This window comes from Vicugna pacos, chromosome 14 (genome assembly GCF_048564905.1).
Source record: "Vicugna pacos chromosome 14, VicPac4, whole genome shotgun sequence".
Lineage (NCBI taxonomy): Eukaryota > Metazoa > Chordata > Mammalia > Artiodactyla > Camelidae > Vicugna > Vicugna pacos.
Genome location: NC_133000.1, coordinates 40,344,481 through 40,364,207, shown reverse-complemented (window position 1 = coordinate 40,364,207; position 19,727 = coordinate 40,344,481). Strand labels below are relative to the sequence as shown.

At 37.7% G+C, this 19,727-nt stretch overlaps 1 protein-coding gene across 2 annotated transcripts in view; it reads left to right on the top strand.

Moving 5' to 3' along the window:
- The window catches only part of PCDH9 (protocadherin 9), a 164,789-nt gene extending 148,466 nt beyond the window's left edge, over nucleotides 1-16,323 (top strand). The window contains exon 3 of one of the 2 annotated variants that reach the window (XM_072976341.1): nucleotides 16,246-16,323. In XM_072976341.1, the coding sequence (XP_072832442.1) occupies nucleotides 16,246-16,275 (30 nt within the window). In that variant the 3' untranslated portion in view covers nucleotides 16,276-16,323. The remainder of the gene's footprint in view (nucleotides 1-16,245) is intronic. The other variant, XM_072976340.1, reaches the window with a different exon arrangement.
- The last annotated feature ends 3,404 nt before the right edge of the window (nucleotides 16,324-19,727 follow it).

The following is a 19,727-nucleotide window of genomic DNA, read 5'->3' as shown; positions in this document are numbered from 1 at the left end:
CCAAGACTAGGGGGCTGGGTACGGACAGTTGCTTTTCCTTAAAGAGAAGTTTCTCTGAAAAGAAAGTGCCTTTTGTCTGGGAAGTTAACAGAAATGAATATGTAAATCTGACTGTTCAGATTATTGCCTCAATTTGCTAGAAGGACATTGTGTCAAAATGTATGCCAGACTACCTAGAGTTTAAGAGCTTGAGAAAAGTACAGATAACTGCTCCAGACCTGGAATTAGAATCTTCCGAGAGTGGGGAGGGAATCTACATTTTAACATCACCATGTGCAAACTATAATCTGAGCACCAATACTCTGGGGAAAAGAAAATAAAGGCAACCAATTTATATGTAATTCTTAGATTTTACATTCAAGAGCTAGATTGAACAAATTATTAGAAACACCTACTAGAGACCACAATTTTTTTGTAGAAAGGAGAGCTATCGAGATGCGTAATTTAGAGAGGAAACATACATTAAGATGGAATGTAATGATTCTCGATGGCCTCTGCATAATTTAATCAGTGGCAATGGCAAGGCTTAGATAAAAGAGGAAAGGCTCAACATAAAACAGTTGTTTTGCTTGTTCCATGTAATCAGTATAAACAGGCACAGCAGGTAGGTTCCTGAAACAGTTGTGAGCCTGAAGAGAAGTTTCAAAATAGAAAAGACCACGTTCCTGCAAACTGTAAGGTGTCAGTGCTTCTCACACTTAACAGTGAGTGACTGTCCACTCTTCTTTGCATCCAGTGTTACTGATGTCACACACTTCATATTATCTGCTGACAGATTTAAATGAACTTCTGATTTTTTCCTGAAACTGTGAAGGTAAAGTGAGCCTCTTTGTTTTTCACAGCAGTTATGCTTGGCCATACTTCATGTTAGGTTTGAGGTGAAGCCCTGAGATTGGTGCCTCTAAACTCTTCTCTGTAGATGCACAGAGTCAAAGGGTAAATACTTCTTAATTTAGTCCGTAATAAGACAAAGTGCTAATATGTGACCATTAAAAACCTCTATGTGGAAAATGATTGTATTTTATTTAAAATTCACATTTTTGTATTTATAATGCATTCTATCTTGTTTATTCTTCATCTAGTAGGGGGCAGAGCTGGTCAAAAGCAAGGACATGCCAGATACCCAGAATGTACTTGAAGCACACTGTACCAAAGATGGAGGGATGTGTAATGGTCTCTGTTGAAAGAGGTTCTTAATGTGACATGAATGAGGGATGGCCGTCACATGCTCAACATGTTTTTCAGAATATATCCCGCTCTTGAGGATCCCAGGATTTTTCAGAGAAGCAGAGCAATTAGCACCACAGATACTTACCAATTAATCTGCTTAAATCTGCTCCCATTAGTACTGTTTATTCTTAGACTCCATAAGGGTAAAAAGGCAACAATTTAATTAGAGGAAATTTCCTTACAGTAAACACAAGTAATGATTTCTTTACCATAAAGAACTTTTGTGGTCTGCAAAAAGCAGATTCAGGGTAAAAGGAGATGGTCTATTACAGGGTGTGAAAAGCCCTAGCATGAGATCAAACTGCTCATTCTCTGCACAGACTGGGAAGAAAGGGAGACTTAAGCAGGCTTGAAACTGGCCTGAACCTTCTCAGACGAAGGATAATCCTATTACCCTATGATGTTGATTGAAGTGGGCTTTCATTTTTGTTTTTGTTTTAGTTAGATCATTAATTGCAAAATATTTTAATATAATTTTAAAAACAATTGCAAACTAGATAGTATTTCACATTTATTTTCTGTTAGACTGTTATTTTCTCCACCATTGGACACCAAAGTAGAACATAAGAGTTTCCCCTACATTCGACACACTTCAGTTTATTTGGGGTTTTTGAGAAATTGGGGGGATGAGAAAAGATATATCATATATTATGCTCTCTTCATTAAGTCATATCGTTTTGGAAAGAAAGGCTATTGGCAGTTTTCCAAGAAATTCATTAGAAAATGATTACTAACAAAAAAGTTTTGTGAAAATGTAAGTTAAATATATTTATTATATGCCTTAAAAAAGTAGGTCTTAATCATTAAAAAGTCCACAAATGATAAATGCGGAGAGAATGTGGAGAAAAGGGAACCCTCCTCACTGTTTGGGGGAATGCAGTTTTGTGTAGCAACTATGGAAAACAGTATGAAGATTCCTCAAAAAACTAAAAACAGACTTGCCATATGACCCAGCAATCTCAATCCTGGGCGTATATCTGGAGAAAACTCCAATTCAGAAGTTACATGCACCCCAATGTTCATAGCAGAACTATTTACAATAGCCAAGACATGGAAGCAACTTAAATGCCCGTCAACAGATGACTGGATAAAGAAGCTGTGATATATATAGCAGACTGGAATATTACCTTGCCATTAAAAAAGTGAAATAATGCCATTTGCAGCAACATGGATGGACCTGGAGATTATAATGAACTTATTTACAAAACAGAAACAGACTCACAGACATAAAAAAGAGTGGGCATTAAATGTAAATCAAGTGGTTTTATTTAGCTTTTATTTTTACAGAAACATTACTGTAAAAAAACCCTCAACTTTAAAATATTAAAGTAAAATATTAAAAATTTGTGGGAGGAAGCTTTGTGTTGTTAAATGACAAACTGGGTATCTGGTTTCACTTGAGCTTACTGGAGAAGGACTGAAAACAAAGTTCCTATCAGTCTCTGAATATCAGCTACCACTTCAGCCAATCTCTGACCATAGACCTAATTTAAAAAGAAAAAATTTGTTTCAAATACCTGGTCAGGTTTCAGCTTGGACAAATAATTATTCCTGGAAGTATTGAAAAACTCCTGGGAAACAAGAGCAATTCTCCAAAAAAGATGCATGCTCACAAGATCCAGAGTCACTCCCAAAGAGAAACAAGGAAAGAGGCAATTCCCTGAGAGCTGGCAACAGCCAATAGGACCCCAGCTGCAAATGGCCTGCAACCCACATTTCTGTTCAGCAGTATTTTGGGGGCCTCAACCAACCCAAGTTCTCAGGACACAAACACAAGACAAACAAGAAGGCACTAGCTGTCTCAGGGTTATAAACAATCTGTAACCAATAGGTACCTGAGGGCAAACTCGCAAGTCACAATTCACAGATTTAATTCTGACAAATGCTGTTTCCTGCAAATCTGAGCTTGGAAAGGAAGGGGCAATATGATGGTACACCTTCCTCTCTTAACCAGGCGTCACAGTGGAGCTGGGGAAAGTTGACTTCGATAAGAATCCTCATCTTCTGTGGGCTTCTGTCAGTTTTCCCAGGATCCTGTGTCTGTAGGCTCTCAAGTGAGTGGGGTGTCCCAGAAAGTCTCATCCTGGTCACTAGACATCACAGAGGAGGAAAGAATTCATTTTCCCTCTATGCTTTATGGTGAGTGCTTGGCTGAGCTTTTTTTACCCTAGGGCACCTCATAAAGATAATCTTATCTAGGTTAAAGATTTTCCACTGTAGCCACTGTAATTCAAGATTATCTGTGGTAAAGTTAAACTGATTGTTCAGCCTTAAAACAAAATTTTACTCACCCAAGTCTTCACACTGGACCCAGCCTAGTTCCAATCAGACTCAGTCAGACCTTGGACCCAAAATGGTTTCTAAGTCAAAACCAGTCTGAAAAAAAGAAATGCTCAAATAAATTCTGAAACCTCACAACCCCAAAGCTGCATAGCCAGGACCAAGAGGGACCTTCACAGGCAGAGAGAAAGCAGGGAGCTCACGGGGCTCCATGGGCATCTATGCCTGGTTGCTCTTTGCTCCTGGGGACCATCAGGGTGCCCTTCAGTTTCTTCTTCTGATGCCAGAACTGCTGGAAGAGTTCATTTGAGCAAAAATTGATTCAAATAAGGCAGCATCCAATCTAGCAGGTAAAAAGGAGCTTTGAGAGCTGTACAAAAATGGAAAACGTACAGTCAGAAGGGAGAGGGAAAAAGGAAGTTATAGCAGGTAAAGAGGGCAATGGTTATTGTGAGGACAATTTACTTCAGGGGTTGTCAGGGGTCTAGCAGGGCAATTACCCAGCTAATTCTGATCAGGCGATTCCTGACTGACTCCATTTCTGGAAAGCTGACAGTGTGAGTAAGTCTCAGTGTGATGATGTAGGGTTTAGCATAAGTGACTCCATTTTGGGCCTGTTGTCTTATTTTTACCAGTGTGCAACTAAGCTTTGTTTAGAGAGCTTTTTATTAGAGAGGATAAAAATTTTAAATTCAAAGACTAACTCTGATGAGTTCAGTTTATTCGGAGAAGATGATAGGAAACTAAGACATGAGCATATTCTGATAACATTCATCCTGACTTTATATTTTCACATGTTGAGATCATTTAAAATAGTGGCATCTAGTGTTTTTACAGGTATCATTTAGTGAATATTTGAAAGGTTATTTTTCCTTTATTTTTCTTGCTTCCAGGTTTCTGCTAGATGATTCTGAACCGTAAGCAACATGCTGTTCAGAAATGAGTTTGAGGTTTGGGATCAGACACACCTGTTCTAATGCTGACTCTGCCACTTAATTGTGGAAGGAGGGACAGGGCTATTTAATTTTTCTGAATTTCAGTTTCCCCATGTGTAAAATGCTGATAATAATATCCAACTCCAAAAGGCATTTGGAGTAAATGTAAGAAATATGTAACTCCTAATTTTCTACACACAATGAATACCAGTTTTCTTTCCTCCAATACCTAAGTGGAAACTACACTTCCAGCACCTTTGTATATCCAGCTGTTAGCATAATGCAAGCTCCATGTGGCATACAAAGCTAACTTTCGTTGAGAAGTGCTTTCTGAAAAAATAAACTTTTAATGAATAAGCTTTACATAAAAATCACATTTTTAGAATATTCTCTTTACCTAACACGTAAAGGATTTTTTTAAAGAAAATTTAAATGACATGATATTTATTAGATACATTTATTTTATTTATACTACTGTTGACAGTGTTGTATAAACTTAGAAAATAATTAACCTTGTTTTGTACTTAATATGCTTATTTACACTGCTTTCTTGGGTTATTCTATTGTAAAACATGTGCTGCATGTGAAGGTATTTTGCCTAGGAGCAAAGAAAACTGATGCTCTGTTACCACAACTGGTTTGAACGAAATAAAACTAGTAAAGATCTGTAAACTTTGAGAGACCTAAGGATGACAGACCTTTATTGAAACTAACTGAAGACTTTTCCGACAAGGGGATTATTGGGTTTAAATTGTGCAGAATCAATGCATATAATCCAATCCAGGGAGCTAGTTTTCCATCTTTAGTTAGCGTAACTTGCATGAAATTGCCACCCACCCCTACCAACTCCCCTGACACCCACTCCTCTATGTAGACCTAGTACTTAGAACCCTGGGTTTCTTTCCCTAAATCAGTGAACCCACACAGCACATGTCTACACTGGCATGCGTTCCCCTCCCTGGAAAGTTATTGCACTTATATTTTTATTTTAATGTGTTTTTTGTTCTGTTTTGTTTGTTTTTATCTCTGGTGATCTTTGTTTTATACTTCAAAATCATTAAAAAAAAAGATTAAAAAACATCACATGCCTCCAGAATAAGTACTTTGGAAAGTGAGATGATCTTTTACATTTGTAATGGCCCTGCCACCCAACAGGATCACTATGGTCCACATGTAGCAACTGAGCACTTGAAATTTGTCTCATCTAGATTGAGATGTGCTCTAAGTATAAAATATGTGGTAATTCTGAAGACAGTACACCTACATACACATTGCAAAAATCTTGTTGATATTATGCTATATTGACTGCATGTTGAAGTGATAATATTTTGGATATATTGGGTAAAATAAAGAACATTATTAAAATTAATTTCACTTTTTTTTACTTTTCAAATATGGCTATTAAACTATTTAAAATGACAGTCCTGGCTTACATACTTCGGTTGGACTGTCGCAGTATAGATGTTAACTTGACGATTGTGTTTCTCTGCTCATAAACAAAGACATCTTCTCCCAACTATTAAACTGAAGGACAATATAAAATAGGATTGCTAGCAATATGGATGAAAAGATTTTGTCTGGAATCCCTGGCTAAAAAAAGGAAAAAGAAGAAGAAATAACCCTGGCAGGCATGGGAGCCCTAGGTGGTTTCCAAGCCTTTGCCGTTTCTCACCCTCAAGAACAGAGTTCAGAAGCACTAATAGGTGACAATGCCACTGAGGATATAGATTCGTGCATTTAATATGGATAGTTGTGCCTGCCCTGAATACAACAGTGAAGAGCGTAGGGGAGGAAAAGGTTTTCTCCATCCTCTTAGGGTCTCTGGCTGGATCTGGAAATTAAAATGACAAAGACAGATTAACAGGGGAAGAGCATACACATTTATATACTATAAGGCTTATGTGACACAGGAGACTTCATAAGAAGAGAAAGACCCAAAGAAACAGATCTGAGTCTTTTCATGCGAGGTTTGAGGAAGGATGGGCAGTTGTGGAGAAATGTGAGAAGTCAGGAGTACAAGGCGAGTGTAGTCAACTGGGGGAAATTTAGCAAGGTCTTTTCTGATTCTTCTCAATGTCCCTTTGTGCTCAAAGATAAGGATGCTCCCTCTCTCCAGGTATAGAGAGGGCAGCTCTCACAGGAGTGTCTGTTGACCAATTTCAGGGGAAAAGGGTGGAGGAAGGTCAGAGTAAACTTCTGCATCTGCTGTTTTCTCAGACTCCTTCAGCTTACATATTCAATATGACGAGGTGCCATATTTAAAGTGTGTAGCCTCATCAACCCATTAGGGAAATGTATGGCCTCCAACAAATCGCAGCAAAAGTGGGCATGCTGAAGTTGACCACATAGGGAAAATAATTACTCGGTGTCTGCTAATGTGGAAAATTAAGAAGCAGTGTATTTTATTTCATGTTAACCATGTCTGTTATTCCTTCAGCAAGAAAACACTGATAAAATCCCTAGGATTTCAAAACAATATAACAAATATAAAAAAAAATAGATTTTTCTATATGAAAGTCTTCACTTAAGATTTTTAGTTTTCCCAGTTATTTAAGTTATACTAGCCAAATAAGACGAAGAATCAGCCTTCTGCATACATGGTTTAAAATGAAGCATACTTTCTCTTCAGGTTTTAAAACTGACTGATCCAAAAGTATAATGACTACTTTTAATGACTGCCAAGTATTCCCCTAAATTGATAGACCAAACATGAACAGATATTTCTTTTCTATTTGAAAATGCCATAAGAAACAACCCTTAACCTCCATATCAATTAAGGAAACACCTTACATTATTTAACAAAATAAATTTCTTAAGGTACAGATGTTTAGTAAAAGAAAACACATATTGTAACCTGTGATTCTTTTGAACCATATTCTCCTTTAGAAAGTTTGTATCAATTTGTACTTTTACCCAAAATATAGGCGGATGACTATTTTCTAATCATGAGTTCTCTAAAGTTTAGTCTCTCAAAACATACATTGATTTTTGCTTCCCAATTTGATACCTAAATAGTCACATTAATATATGTTTATATCAGAGTCTTAATTTTTTTTTTAAGAATAAAATTAAACTACCATAGAAGCAGTGACAAAAGCAAAAGTCTCTTCAGATTGGGTGAAAGAATACTGGGTTCGTGAGTAAACATGTTCTGCCCCCAACAACCATATGGCTTTATGATTTTTATATCAATTTTCTGAGTCACAGTTCCCTCTTTTCTAAAGCAGCAGTGGTGGCACATAATATTTGCCAGTGAAATTGTTGAAGTTCACCACTAAAATTTCATTTCAAAGTTGAATCATCGAAACCATACCATTGTCGTGTATTTAGTGGAAAATTTTAGCCCTCTCAGATAACTAGCATGCATGCATCATGATTAAGTAGCTTCCAAAATCAGTGCTATTAGACTCTATTGTATTGGAGTTGCAGATCAGTTAGCATCTGAAAATAGAATATAATTTTAGACAACTGAAAATAATTTGTGAAAAAATCATTACATCTTTAAGTGAGAGATAACGACTTGTTTCAGGTATTCTTTTAAAATCAGATGAATAAAAAACTTTTTTTTTCAAATGAACATAGCTAAACTCGTGTTAGCCTTTGAAAAAGCTTAGTGTTAGGGGATGGGGTGATAGGGGAACACTTGCCTGTTTTTCTTTTCATTTTATCTGTCACCATTTAGGGGACTTGCAATACAAGAATGATTAAATGCATGATTAACATCATGTAAGCATGCTTCATTCCAGTTTCCTGACAAGATCCCAAATCCTCTGAGTTTTATGTGAGAAGTAATCCGAAGATCCAATGTCAGCACAATTCCCCCAAGACAGCTTAAATATTTATCATTCTCTCTTAAATCAACTAATCCTTTGGTTCATTTGGATTCCGTTTCTACAGATATAATATCTATCTATCTATCTACATATCTATTTATCATCTATCTACATATCTATCTATAGATCGATTGATTGAGCCTCTCTTTACACAAGATTATACACATGTACACAGACACACAAACACAAACATTTTTTTTTCCTTTGAATCCCCTAGTGGGTTGTTGAAATGGGTGCCATTTGTTATCCTTCGTAGTACTGTAATGAAATACATTAAAAAAAACTGCACAAGGTTGACACATTATATCTTTTGGGAAAGTCCAAACTTGGGGAAAAAATGAGGAGGGGAGACGTTCATCATGATTACTAGACTAGCATCTCGATAGGCTAGGATTATAGTAAGCAAAACTGATTTTGCCCATGATCTGATTTTAATCTAGTTTAGCAGAATCATATTCTACAAGGAACAGATATTTAATTTCGTACATTATGATGAAAAGGCTTCAGTTCAAAGAATTCTAGTGCATTTGATGTGATAAAAGCACTAACTGATTATTAGGTTTTTAAAAACAGTTATTCCTTGTTATTTTATTACCATTTAGATAATTTCCTCTGCTCACAATATTTACATTAGATCTAGAAAGGATTTTAGCTTCTTGTACTGGTACTCTGGCTGATTGATTCTGTAAAATGCAGCAATTTAGGAAAAATAAATAAGGTTTACAATTTGCTGCATAGGTTTTTGTTTTTGTTTTTGTTTCTTTGCAGGGGGAGGGGTTGGATTTGGACATTTGTTTCGTTTTGCTTTTTTGATCTAGAGGTTTTCAGAGAAACCACTTGCCGTAGAATGAGTTGGAGCTGTTTAGTTATCAGCTACAGTTGTAAACAAGGGTCTATGGAAACCAATCTCCTGTAATTTTCCAGTCTACTGTTTTTCAATATCAAGGCGTTAGAACACTTGGCAATTTTGAAGATGCTGCTCAACAGAGGTCTCTAGCACTTTAACAGTTGGGACCAGATGGGACTATTTTCTGAGGTTAACACGGAGGCCAGCAGAACTAGCCAAGCAATGGAAAGAGACAAAAGGGGAAATTCAGAGGATGGAGTATCATGTTTGTTTTTCTACTGAATAATTTATGCCAAAATGTTCTCTCTCTCTCTCCAATTTTCCTATAGACTCTTGATGCTATATAAGTATCGTGTCAATTCATCATAATCCCTGTAGCTCTGCAAACTATTTGCAGTAAATATTTGAGTCTTAATAAATACAAAGAATACCCACATTTTTTAAAGTTATGGTTATTATTCCCTTTTCTGTATGTAAATAATTAAAACCGTCTTTTAGCTCTATACCATTCGTTTCACAGACAATGTGTAACATAAAATTACAAAGTCTACCAGATGGGCTCTATGCTTGGAGAACACATCTTCTTATTGCTTTTAAAGGGAAGAATTACATAGTTTCAGAGACCTAAGGAGGTAATCAGCTGTGTGGTGTCAAGGAAAGGACATTGACCATCATAACACAGTAGTAGTTTTTTGGCTTTGAAAAAGTTCTTAAATTCCCTGAGCCTCAGATTCATTTAATAAGCTAAGTAGAACCTTCGTAATATCTACATGTAAGATATTTAACACATACATCATTACTGTATTATGAAAATTACACAGAGCACGTAAAGCACCTTCCCAGCCTTAGCATGCAGTTGGCCCTTAATAAATGGTAGCTGCCATGGCTGATACTCATGTTTCCTGACTTCCTTGTGATTAGAGTGTCCCTTGTGAACAGTGCACAGTGAATTGTGGGCGAAAGTGAGGTTTATCTCTGCCGGGCTGGAGCATGTAATTGCTTATGGAGATTGTCCAGACTCTACCTTACCCTGTGGCAACCAGCAATGGTGCAGGAAGCAGGTGCTCCGTCAGCTAAGATCCCAAACAGAGCAGAGCCTCTAGCTGACCTGTGAGGTCTTGGAATACGAGTGGGAATAAACCTTATTGGGCTTTAAACCACCAAGTTTTGGGGGCTATTTACTGCAGCAGACTCTAACCTATCCTGAGGTATAAAATCTTAAATAAGTATAGCATTTAATTCAAACATTATACTAGTTCTTTGAAACTACTTACCACTTAACAGCAAATTCTGACCTTCATTAAGAAACTTGAATGCACATTTCATAGATTACTTCTCTTCCCTTCTGAGAGAAAAGTAATGAAAATATCTTAATGTTCTTAAACACATTAGAAAGAAAACTGAATTGACCTCATCAATTTAATGAAGCTCGAGCATGTTTAGATAATTTCTCCGCAATTGTTTTAGACACAAATTTGCTCCTAATACTTCTGATTCCTGAAGAATTTTATAATTCCTTAGATTGCTGTATGAAATGAGTCTGTATACAATTTGGCAATTTTTTTTTTTAAATGGAAGTTTCCTTAAGCCCAGCTCTCCAGATGTTGTTACAGGAATACACGATTGTTCATAGTTCCTGATGATTCTCCCTTTTTTCTTCCTTTTCAAGTTATAGCTGCCTCCGCAAATGTGAGCTGACAATACACAATGTGCAGTATGCAGTCATCCAGTGAAATGGCAGGAGATGCGCTTGCCTTTTATGTGATCTAAGATGGTTAACATTGGGAAAGAAATCTGGCATCCTCTGCAAATTTCTCCCGTCCCACTTTGGGAACTGCAAGGAAGGCTTTTCTTTTGTCAGATGAATGTAGCATGCCTGGGCCCATTCTGATCAACACTGGAAATTTTCCAGCAGTATGTTGAGTTATTTGGAGCACAGGTCACAAGCTTAAATGTGTTGTGTTTTTCGGCTTTTTAAATCTATCTATCTAATCTCACCAATTTCTTGTCTGTGTTTCACTATCTGTTTGGGGCAAATAAGATTGATAGTGGTACCTTGGATTCCTGTCACTTGGGGGCTGGCGGAACAGTGTAAGACACATCGCCCAAGCCCAGGCAAGGGAGAGCTCCTTTGGCCTCTGTCTTATCAGTAATCTCTGACTTCCACCAGCTGAACTGCTGGAGCGCTTCACTCCATATCCTTCTCCCTCCTCCAGATTCGGGAGTAATGAGAATTCCCCTGCCATCACCGCCTGAGTCCTGCGCTGAGATTACATCAGTTCATTTAGCTGGAGCTTTTCAGGCACTCGTTGGCAGGAATTGATTTCCTTATTTTGGTTCCTTTGCTTTTTGGATTCTGCCCAAAAGACAGATGCGAGGAAGTGAATTCTGCCCTTCTAAGGTCTGTTTCACATAATTACCTGAAAATGTTAGAAAATGTAAGGCAGTAGGAAGGCTGTTTCTCCTTATCTGTAAACCCACTAAGAACATGTCTATAATGCAGTTTTTTTTTTAAGTACATTTTTTTTCTTGGGAGTTTGTTGAGAGGGAAGTGACATGGAGAGAAATGAGAAAGTTAATTGATTTGCTTTTCAAATGGTTTCATTAGAAAGTTTCTCAAAGGCAAAAGGTTCTGAAATAACAACAAAAAAGTAAATTGAAAAAAAATGTGGCCTGTATTTTTAAACCAATCTTTTCTTCATCAGTCATGATGTCGGTTCAAATACGTTTCCTGCCAGTTTTCAAACCACAGCTTCTTTGCATATGAATATGGCGATTATCTTATACCTGTGCTAGGTGTGTATACCAAGAGGTGATTAATGCATCCTTCCTGATCTCAAAGATGTTGCAGCTCAACAGGCATTCGTTTTTCTGCTCATTTGACTGTTTCCATAACTGACCTTCGAGGTTTTCATGGAAGCATTCAAATGAGCGAAACAATACTGTTTGTTGATTGCTGATAGAATTGAAGGAAGCCCAGGGCTTGATCTCAGACAGCACCTAGGGGAGTGGAGATATCTGGGGTGCTAAGGGAGAAAAGATCACTTTGGAGGAGGAGGTTTAACATTTTGTTTCTGTTTTTTTCTACTACTGAACAATACATATAATATTTTTTCATGTTTCACCTGATATAATCTAACTTCACAAGATTACAAAAACATTTATTGAATTTCAGAGGCATTTGTCTTGTCAGCTATGCAAGATATAGTTTCATTTCTTTCTCTAATGATAATACAATTAGTAATGCTACTATTAATATTAATAATCATAATAATAATAAAATGGGATAAACCAGATCTTATTGGCCAAACAAGGTGCTCATAATTCCTCCCCAAAGATTTTATGCAGGAGTGTTCTAGTTTAAATTATCTTAAAGGAAACCTTTGTAGAGGAGACATCACAGAAGGTTCACGTATTCTAATCTGTGAAGAACTGCGGAAGGAAAATTCAATCCACATCATCTTGGAAATGATGCAAAGGTGGAAGGAATTGGTCTGTATTATTATGATGCTCTCCTTGGTTTTAAGTCAGTGAATGTTGCTCTCAGAATGACTCAGAGAAACTAATCTGGGGAGAAAGGAGGGTATGCAAGCAAAAAGGCTGATGTGAAAGTCATCATATTTCTATTTTATGGTGATAATTGTCAGAATCGTGGTGCTGGCGGTGAGAATGGAAATGAAGGGATTGTTAACAGAGTCGTTTCAAAACAAAACAACAGTAATCCCCAAGCCTTAGAGAGTGATTAGATACGACAAACAGGTGAGAAAAAAGAATCGAAAGCATTTATTATTTGTGAATTGACATAGCAGGAAAAAAAAAAGACAGCCACTGAAAAACAAAATAGGTGTTTGTGATTGTGAAAATCCTAGTTTGAAGTTGAGCTCCTCACTTATACCGTGAGTGCTTAGGGAAATTACCTAACTTTTCAGGACTTCTTTCCTCTTGGATTAAATTGGGTGGTTGGAAAAACTGTATGGAATAAAGCAAGGGAAATTCACCAACTATGGTCTCCTTTGCTCCTCCGAGTGCCAAGCAGAGCTCAGGCACTTTGTATACCTGACTGCCTGAAATCCTTCCAGCAAAATGGTGGGGAAGTTTGCCTCTCATTAGGACTTTGAATAGTGGAGGTCAAGGGATATGGGCGACCTGCCTTGTGTTAGTCAGTTCAGGTGCCTGTAACAAAACACCCCAGGCTGGGTGTTTGGCTTAGAAACAGAAGACATGTATTGCTCGGAGTTCTGGAGGCTGGAAGTCTGAGATCAGGGTGCCAGCACGCCCAGGAGAGTGCCCTTTTTGCGAGCACAGACATATTCGCACATGCGGGAAGAGGGCTTGGGAGCTTTGTGGATCTCTCGTATGAGATCACTCATCTCATTCATGAGGGCTCCACCTTCATGACTTAATCACCTCAGAGACCCGACCTCTCCAAAGATCCCACCACCTTTGGGGATTAGGGTTTCAACATGAATTTTCATGGGCTACAAACATTCAGACCACACTGATCGTGAGTTGCCCAATTAGAATTCATATCCAGGTCCTTCTGGGGTTTTCTTTTGGGGGGGGCATGGGTAGATAATTAGGCTTATTTACATTTTTTTTAATGAAGGTACTGGGGATTGAACCCAGGACCTCATGCATGCTAAGCACACACTCTACCACTGAGCTATAACCTCCCTTTCCATATTCAGGTTCTTCTGAATTCAGAGCCACACTCACTATTCCACAGCTGGCATTCAATAAATGGCATTTCTCCTCTTCACAAACAGTATTTTGACACCCTGTGACCATATAATAAAAGTGACAGGACTTCATCCCAGAAAAAAAAATACATAGATAAACACAGAATGTTGGTGTTATGAAGCCCTTAAAGCAGCAAAGACCTCTGAGAAGCTGATAGCTTCAAAGTTAATTTCCATAAAATTGCAAAACAGGTTAATTAGAAGATGAGGATAATGCTAGAAATAATTGTATTTCTTCATTCAAAATAGTTTCTTCTATTAAGCTTCCTGTTACTCTGATTAAGCAAACGTTGAGTAGTCTTATTACTGCCTTAAGAGGACATTTCAGCCCTTGTGAGACTGGATTCTTTCCCCAAGGAGGCCCCCCAACTACACTCATTCCTGTCACTCAACTCTCGCTCAAATGTCACAGACCCTCCTGGACAGATCACTTTGTCTACAATCACCCTCCACGATGCAATGCATTACACAACTGGCTGTTTTATTCTTTACAATATTTATAATTATTTGGCAGGGTGTTACAGTTTTACTTCTTAATTTTTTTTCTCTATCTCTCTATTGGAGTATAAGATTCTCTAGGTCCTGAACTTTTTTTTTGCATGTTCTTTGTCCTCAGCACCTAGAACAATGCTAGTACACAATAGGCAGTAAATATCTACTGCATACGTGGATGGAGGAGTTTCTGGGTAACAGATGGTCACATGTGGACAACAGTGCAACCACGCTTACGATTTCAGGGTAACAAAGGAGGACAGAACAGAATGGGGAGGACAGAGATGAGACTGAACTTTTGGTCCAGGGTGCCAGAGCAACCTTGGGAGAGCTCAGACTTTCCTGGGAGTCTGCACACCGGAACTATATGTGCAGAGAAGGAGAAGAGACCAGTGCAAAGTTAGGTGCAGGTGGAACCCCTCACTTCCACTGTGGTTGGCTACTAAAATGCCCGTCAGCCGTTTTTCACTCAAACCATGTTGAAAGACCCCTCCTTGGAAAAAAGTAAACCTAAAAACAGAGGAGATGTGTTGACAATGACTGGAAAGCTGCCGTATCTTTGCAGGTTCACTGCATCCAGTTAGTTTTAGGAGGTGGGCTTCCCTTTGCCAGGTGCTGCCTTCATCTCTCGCTGAAAGCCCTTCTCAAATGTGGGCTAATGTATAGAAAATGATTAATGCAATTATTTGTTACACTTTCAGGATCAGAGGTGAGCCAATTACACAGTGTTACTATTTGAATCTATCCTAGGCATACACTTACTGCCATTTGAGATTACCTATGTACTTCAAAGCATAAAAATCTGCTTGCTCTCATTTATAGTAATACTTCTGTTGTGGAAGGAAAAGCATTTATAGTTATAAGTTCAATTATGGCTCCGGTTTATCGGCAGTGGTGTCCCAGCCTGGACCACAGCCCTGACGAGGGCAATGCAGTGAAAAATGAGGATCGTGCCAAGTACAATGGAAACTTAAAATGAGATTGGCTTTAAATTCACTGCTGGGACTTGCACACGTGGCATAGGAGAACATGGGGTCACTCTAGTAAGATAAGGAGCATTCAATCATATTGTTCAAAGAAGCTAAGATACTGGTATTGTGGCTCTTGTTTAGATGCCTCGAACTTTCTCCTGAATGATATATGTGTTCATATGTGAGGATAGGTGTGTCTGTAGTTAGACACACAAACACACAGATATATGTGTATATTGAATAAATCAATTGTATTTACATACTGAGAGAGAAAATTTGCGAATTCACCAAAAAATTCCTCTTTCAATAAGTTATTTTTACAATGTTTTGATATAAAGAGAAAACACATACTGTATAGTATAATATAATGTAGAAGATAAGGATTTAGAAATAATACTTCCTTATGATTTTAAAAGCATGCTACTATTTAAATCAGATAAAAATTGAGACTATGGAAATAAAACTCAATTTTTAGATGTTTTACTTTCACATTCGTAATTACAGAGTTTCAGAGAATAATACTGAGTCAGGAAAAAAATCCACAAAATTGTAAGTAAGAAGGGGGAAAGGGGAAAAAAAAGAATATCATATTTTATTCATGAGCTTTATGGGCAGGTGTAGTGATTGACCATGTTTTGGATGGATTACTATTGATGCTCAGAGCTAATACAAAAGTTAAGCATTGTCTTTATTTGTAGAGGAAAGGAAAGAACATTTCTGAGACATTTAGTGATGTGACCATAGTTAAAATGATGTTTGTTGGTAGAACCAGGATTTAGACTCAGCTCTTTCTAAATTCAAAGTCCATCTTTATTATTTCTGGGTTTATCCAATTTTCTACCCTCCTCCCACAAAAGTAATGTTATCTTGTTTTGTTCATTTGTTTGTTTTGTCTGTTTCTCTTAACACACCATTTAGGAAAGGGCACCACAAGTAAGCCTAATTTAGTGCCAGGAAGGCACGAAGATTCATCAAACACAGCAACTACATGGCTCATCGGTCTGGATTAAGTACATTTCTGTTTTGATGGCCAACTATGGTGCTGATGACCCATGACCTGGAAGATGCACATTTTGATTATTTCAAAATGTTGTCATGCTGAGAATTTCATGTCCTCCCAGCCATTTCCCAAGATCAGTTGCCAATGGATAAAAAATTGGTTTGAATCTGTGAAAGAGAGGTTAATTAAAAACTGCTGTTCTTCCCTTTAGAGTCTTATCATTCAATAAACACACGGTGCATACTGACCTGAGTACACACTGTGCCAGAAGTTGTCCTGATCCTTATGGAGGCTGCGGGCTTCTCCAAGGGTTGGGAACAAGTTTTGCAGACAGGTGATAAAAGGAAGAGAAGTAGGTGAATGAGGCCTATCTGCTGTTACCCAAAACAACCGGCATATGTGAGAGAGCACCTGCCCCTGAAGGCTCACCGGTGGTTGCTGTGTGGTGATAGAGCCCAGTGTTGCCTGAACTGTAATTTTTCAGCATAAAGAGATTCCAGATTTTGGAATGAAATCACTCATTTTTAAATACTGGCACAGTTTCTGTTGTTGAACTGTGTGCAGAACAAATACTTTCAGCCTAGTCCAGCACTTTGAAATGCAATGCCTGTAGAGATTATGTGGTTTAATATGGTTTCCACCACTAGACAGTGAGTTTCTAGAGCACTAGGATCATCTCAGGAGCCAATATAGGTGAATAATTGTTTTTTTTTTAATAAGATAGAGATTTATTCATTCAGAAGTAATTAGTGATACCTAATGAGTGGAAAGTGAGCCTCTGATCAAGATGGGGAGAAGATATTTATGAGCGTGGATATTTTGAGTTGGTAATGTCATGTAATGATGCAAGTCAATGGTGTGGTTAGTATTATCCATTTTATAAATGAAGAAGTTAGTATAATTCAATAAGGTGCATGAAATTGCATCCTCCAATAAATACATGTTGGAAATAAGTGGAACCTTGTGTCAAATACACTTGACTTTAAATTCCAAGTGGTTTCAAATTATATTCTTATAAAACATTGTACAATATATTTAACCTTGCTGATCCTCAGTTTTCTGATATAGACAGGGAATATAATAATAAAAACTTGTAGAGCTTCTGGGATATTTATTGGAGATAATATATATGATGTTCTTTGAAGAGTGTGTGACATCTAGCTGGTTTTCAGTAAGTGGTAGGTAATATTATAGCTACGGTTTTGTGTTTAAAGCCTGTGTTCTGTCTGCTGTACCCCTGAGGCAAAGGTTGCCAAAGAGTATGTCAATGATGTTAAATTCCAGGAAAGTAGAGACAGTGACTTGCCATCCTCCCCCACATTTGGTTATTTAATGCCGTGCAGTGGATCCAAAGGCCACCAAGAGTAAAGGCCATGCTTCTCTCTGGATATGGAGTCAACTCTACCTCCTTTTTTCCATGCTCCAGTCAATCAAATTCAGGCTTCCCAGAATTCCTTTCAGCAATGAAGCAGCCAGTATCCACAGCGTAACTTTGTGAAGCCAGAAGTATTCCCAACCCCAAGGAGACACATCAAATAGCTGTAAGAACCACTGGCTTCAAAGAAGCTGACATTCAACCAGAAATGTTAAAAAAAAAACAAAAAACAAGAATACCCATTTCATGGTGAACCCATTTCATGGTGATGATTTATATCTTTCAAATTAAATATCTATTATGGTCATAAATCAATATATGACAAACAGGGTAGTAATGCAGTTACAGAATAAAGATTTGTTCATCTCTATCCCACGTACCTTGCACAATGTGTATAAAACAGTGCATACATCATCAGTACTGGATTAAAAGCTTAGGCTGAATCTGCCCTCCTCGCCCTTGTGAGGGGGTGGTGGATGGTGATGATGACGATACCACACCCCCTTATACTCACTGTGTACAAGGCTCCATGTTCAGTGCTTTACATGCACTCTCCCATGTAGTGCACACAGTACTCTCATTATTAAGATGCTATTTTCATCCTCACTTGACAGAGTAGGAAAAGCATGTTTGGAGAGGTTAATTAGTCAAGGTTTACACATTATTATAGAATCATGAATTGAACCTGGACATTCTCCCTCCAGAACATGGGCTCCTAATTTTACACTTTGCTGTCCCCATGAGCGCAAAGAACTCTAAGGGAGGGTAGGGGTCTTCTTTAAATGAGTCCCCCGAGACACACTTCTAGCAAGAAAACTTATTTATCATCCATAATGTTGAACTCCGTCCCCTCCTTTAGTGAATATAATTAATTATTGACTGTGCATCTTATTGGGAGCAGGAAATCAAATAAGCCCAGCCATACGAAAATAGACATAGAGGTACATAGATAGATAGTATCTGGTCAGCTAGCTAACTAGAATAGATGTAGCGATCAGATCGAGAAATAATCACATTTTTGTTAATTAGGCCCTTAGTGATGTTTTTTAAGTACCATCCATTCCTCTAAACAAATAAGTGCTTGTCTCTTACATAAGTAAATTGCAGCCCTGGACTCATTTAGTACATTAACCGCCTTATGAGAATTGATAAGGCTTCTTTAAATATTCTAGTGTCCTGCGGCTTCCCCTTCTGAAATAACAGTGCTCAGTTTTGAAGATTTCACTTTAGTAAATCTGTGCATTTGTGCATGTTGTTTCTGAAGACACATTGTTTGTTCTATACTGCTTGCATAATTTCTGTTTAGACATTATTTTTCTCAGGTTATTATACCTACTCCCGCAAGCACTCCCGCAATCCCTCCCGCCAGAGGTCTAGAACACATTACTCCACCGGAATCTAACCAAAAACCCCAGGAGGAGAACGATGCTTTTGAAGGCACTCAGTGACTGTGGGTTGGATGACTGCTGTTTCTACTCACACTGCCTGTTCAGATGCACACGTATTTATCTCAAAATCTCAACAGAGAGTTTTCAGAAAACCCTTTGACATTTGCAAACTGTTGGGAACACCTCAGAGTTCATTTTGACCAACACAACTAGTTTAGCAAAATACAGCAACTATTACTCTTATATTTAATGTTTCAGTAAATGTAATATGCATACTGTTATCAAAAACCTCGGGAAAAAAAGAGCAATTTGTAATAAGTGTAATATTTCCTTCAAAGAGAAAGAACCCACATAGGATCAAGACAGTTCAAAGACTTTAAGTGGAAATAACAAAATACAATCCACCAAAGGGAAATGGAGATTAATAATAGGACCAATGCAGCAGTGAGAACTTTAAGCAAGAATTAGCATCTCAAGTTACTTTTAGAATCATACGATTTCTCTGATGGTCTGAACAAACATAATATGCTTATATAATGGCTACGGCAAACACAATTACTCATTTATCATGCAAACTATGTATTTTTTGAATTTCTACTGAATACCAATCCCATTGCTGAATAATATGACAGATGCT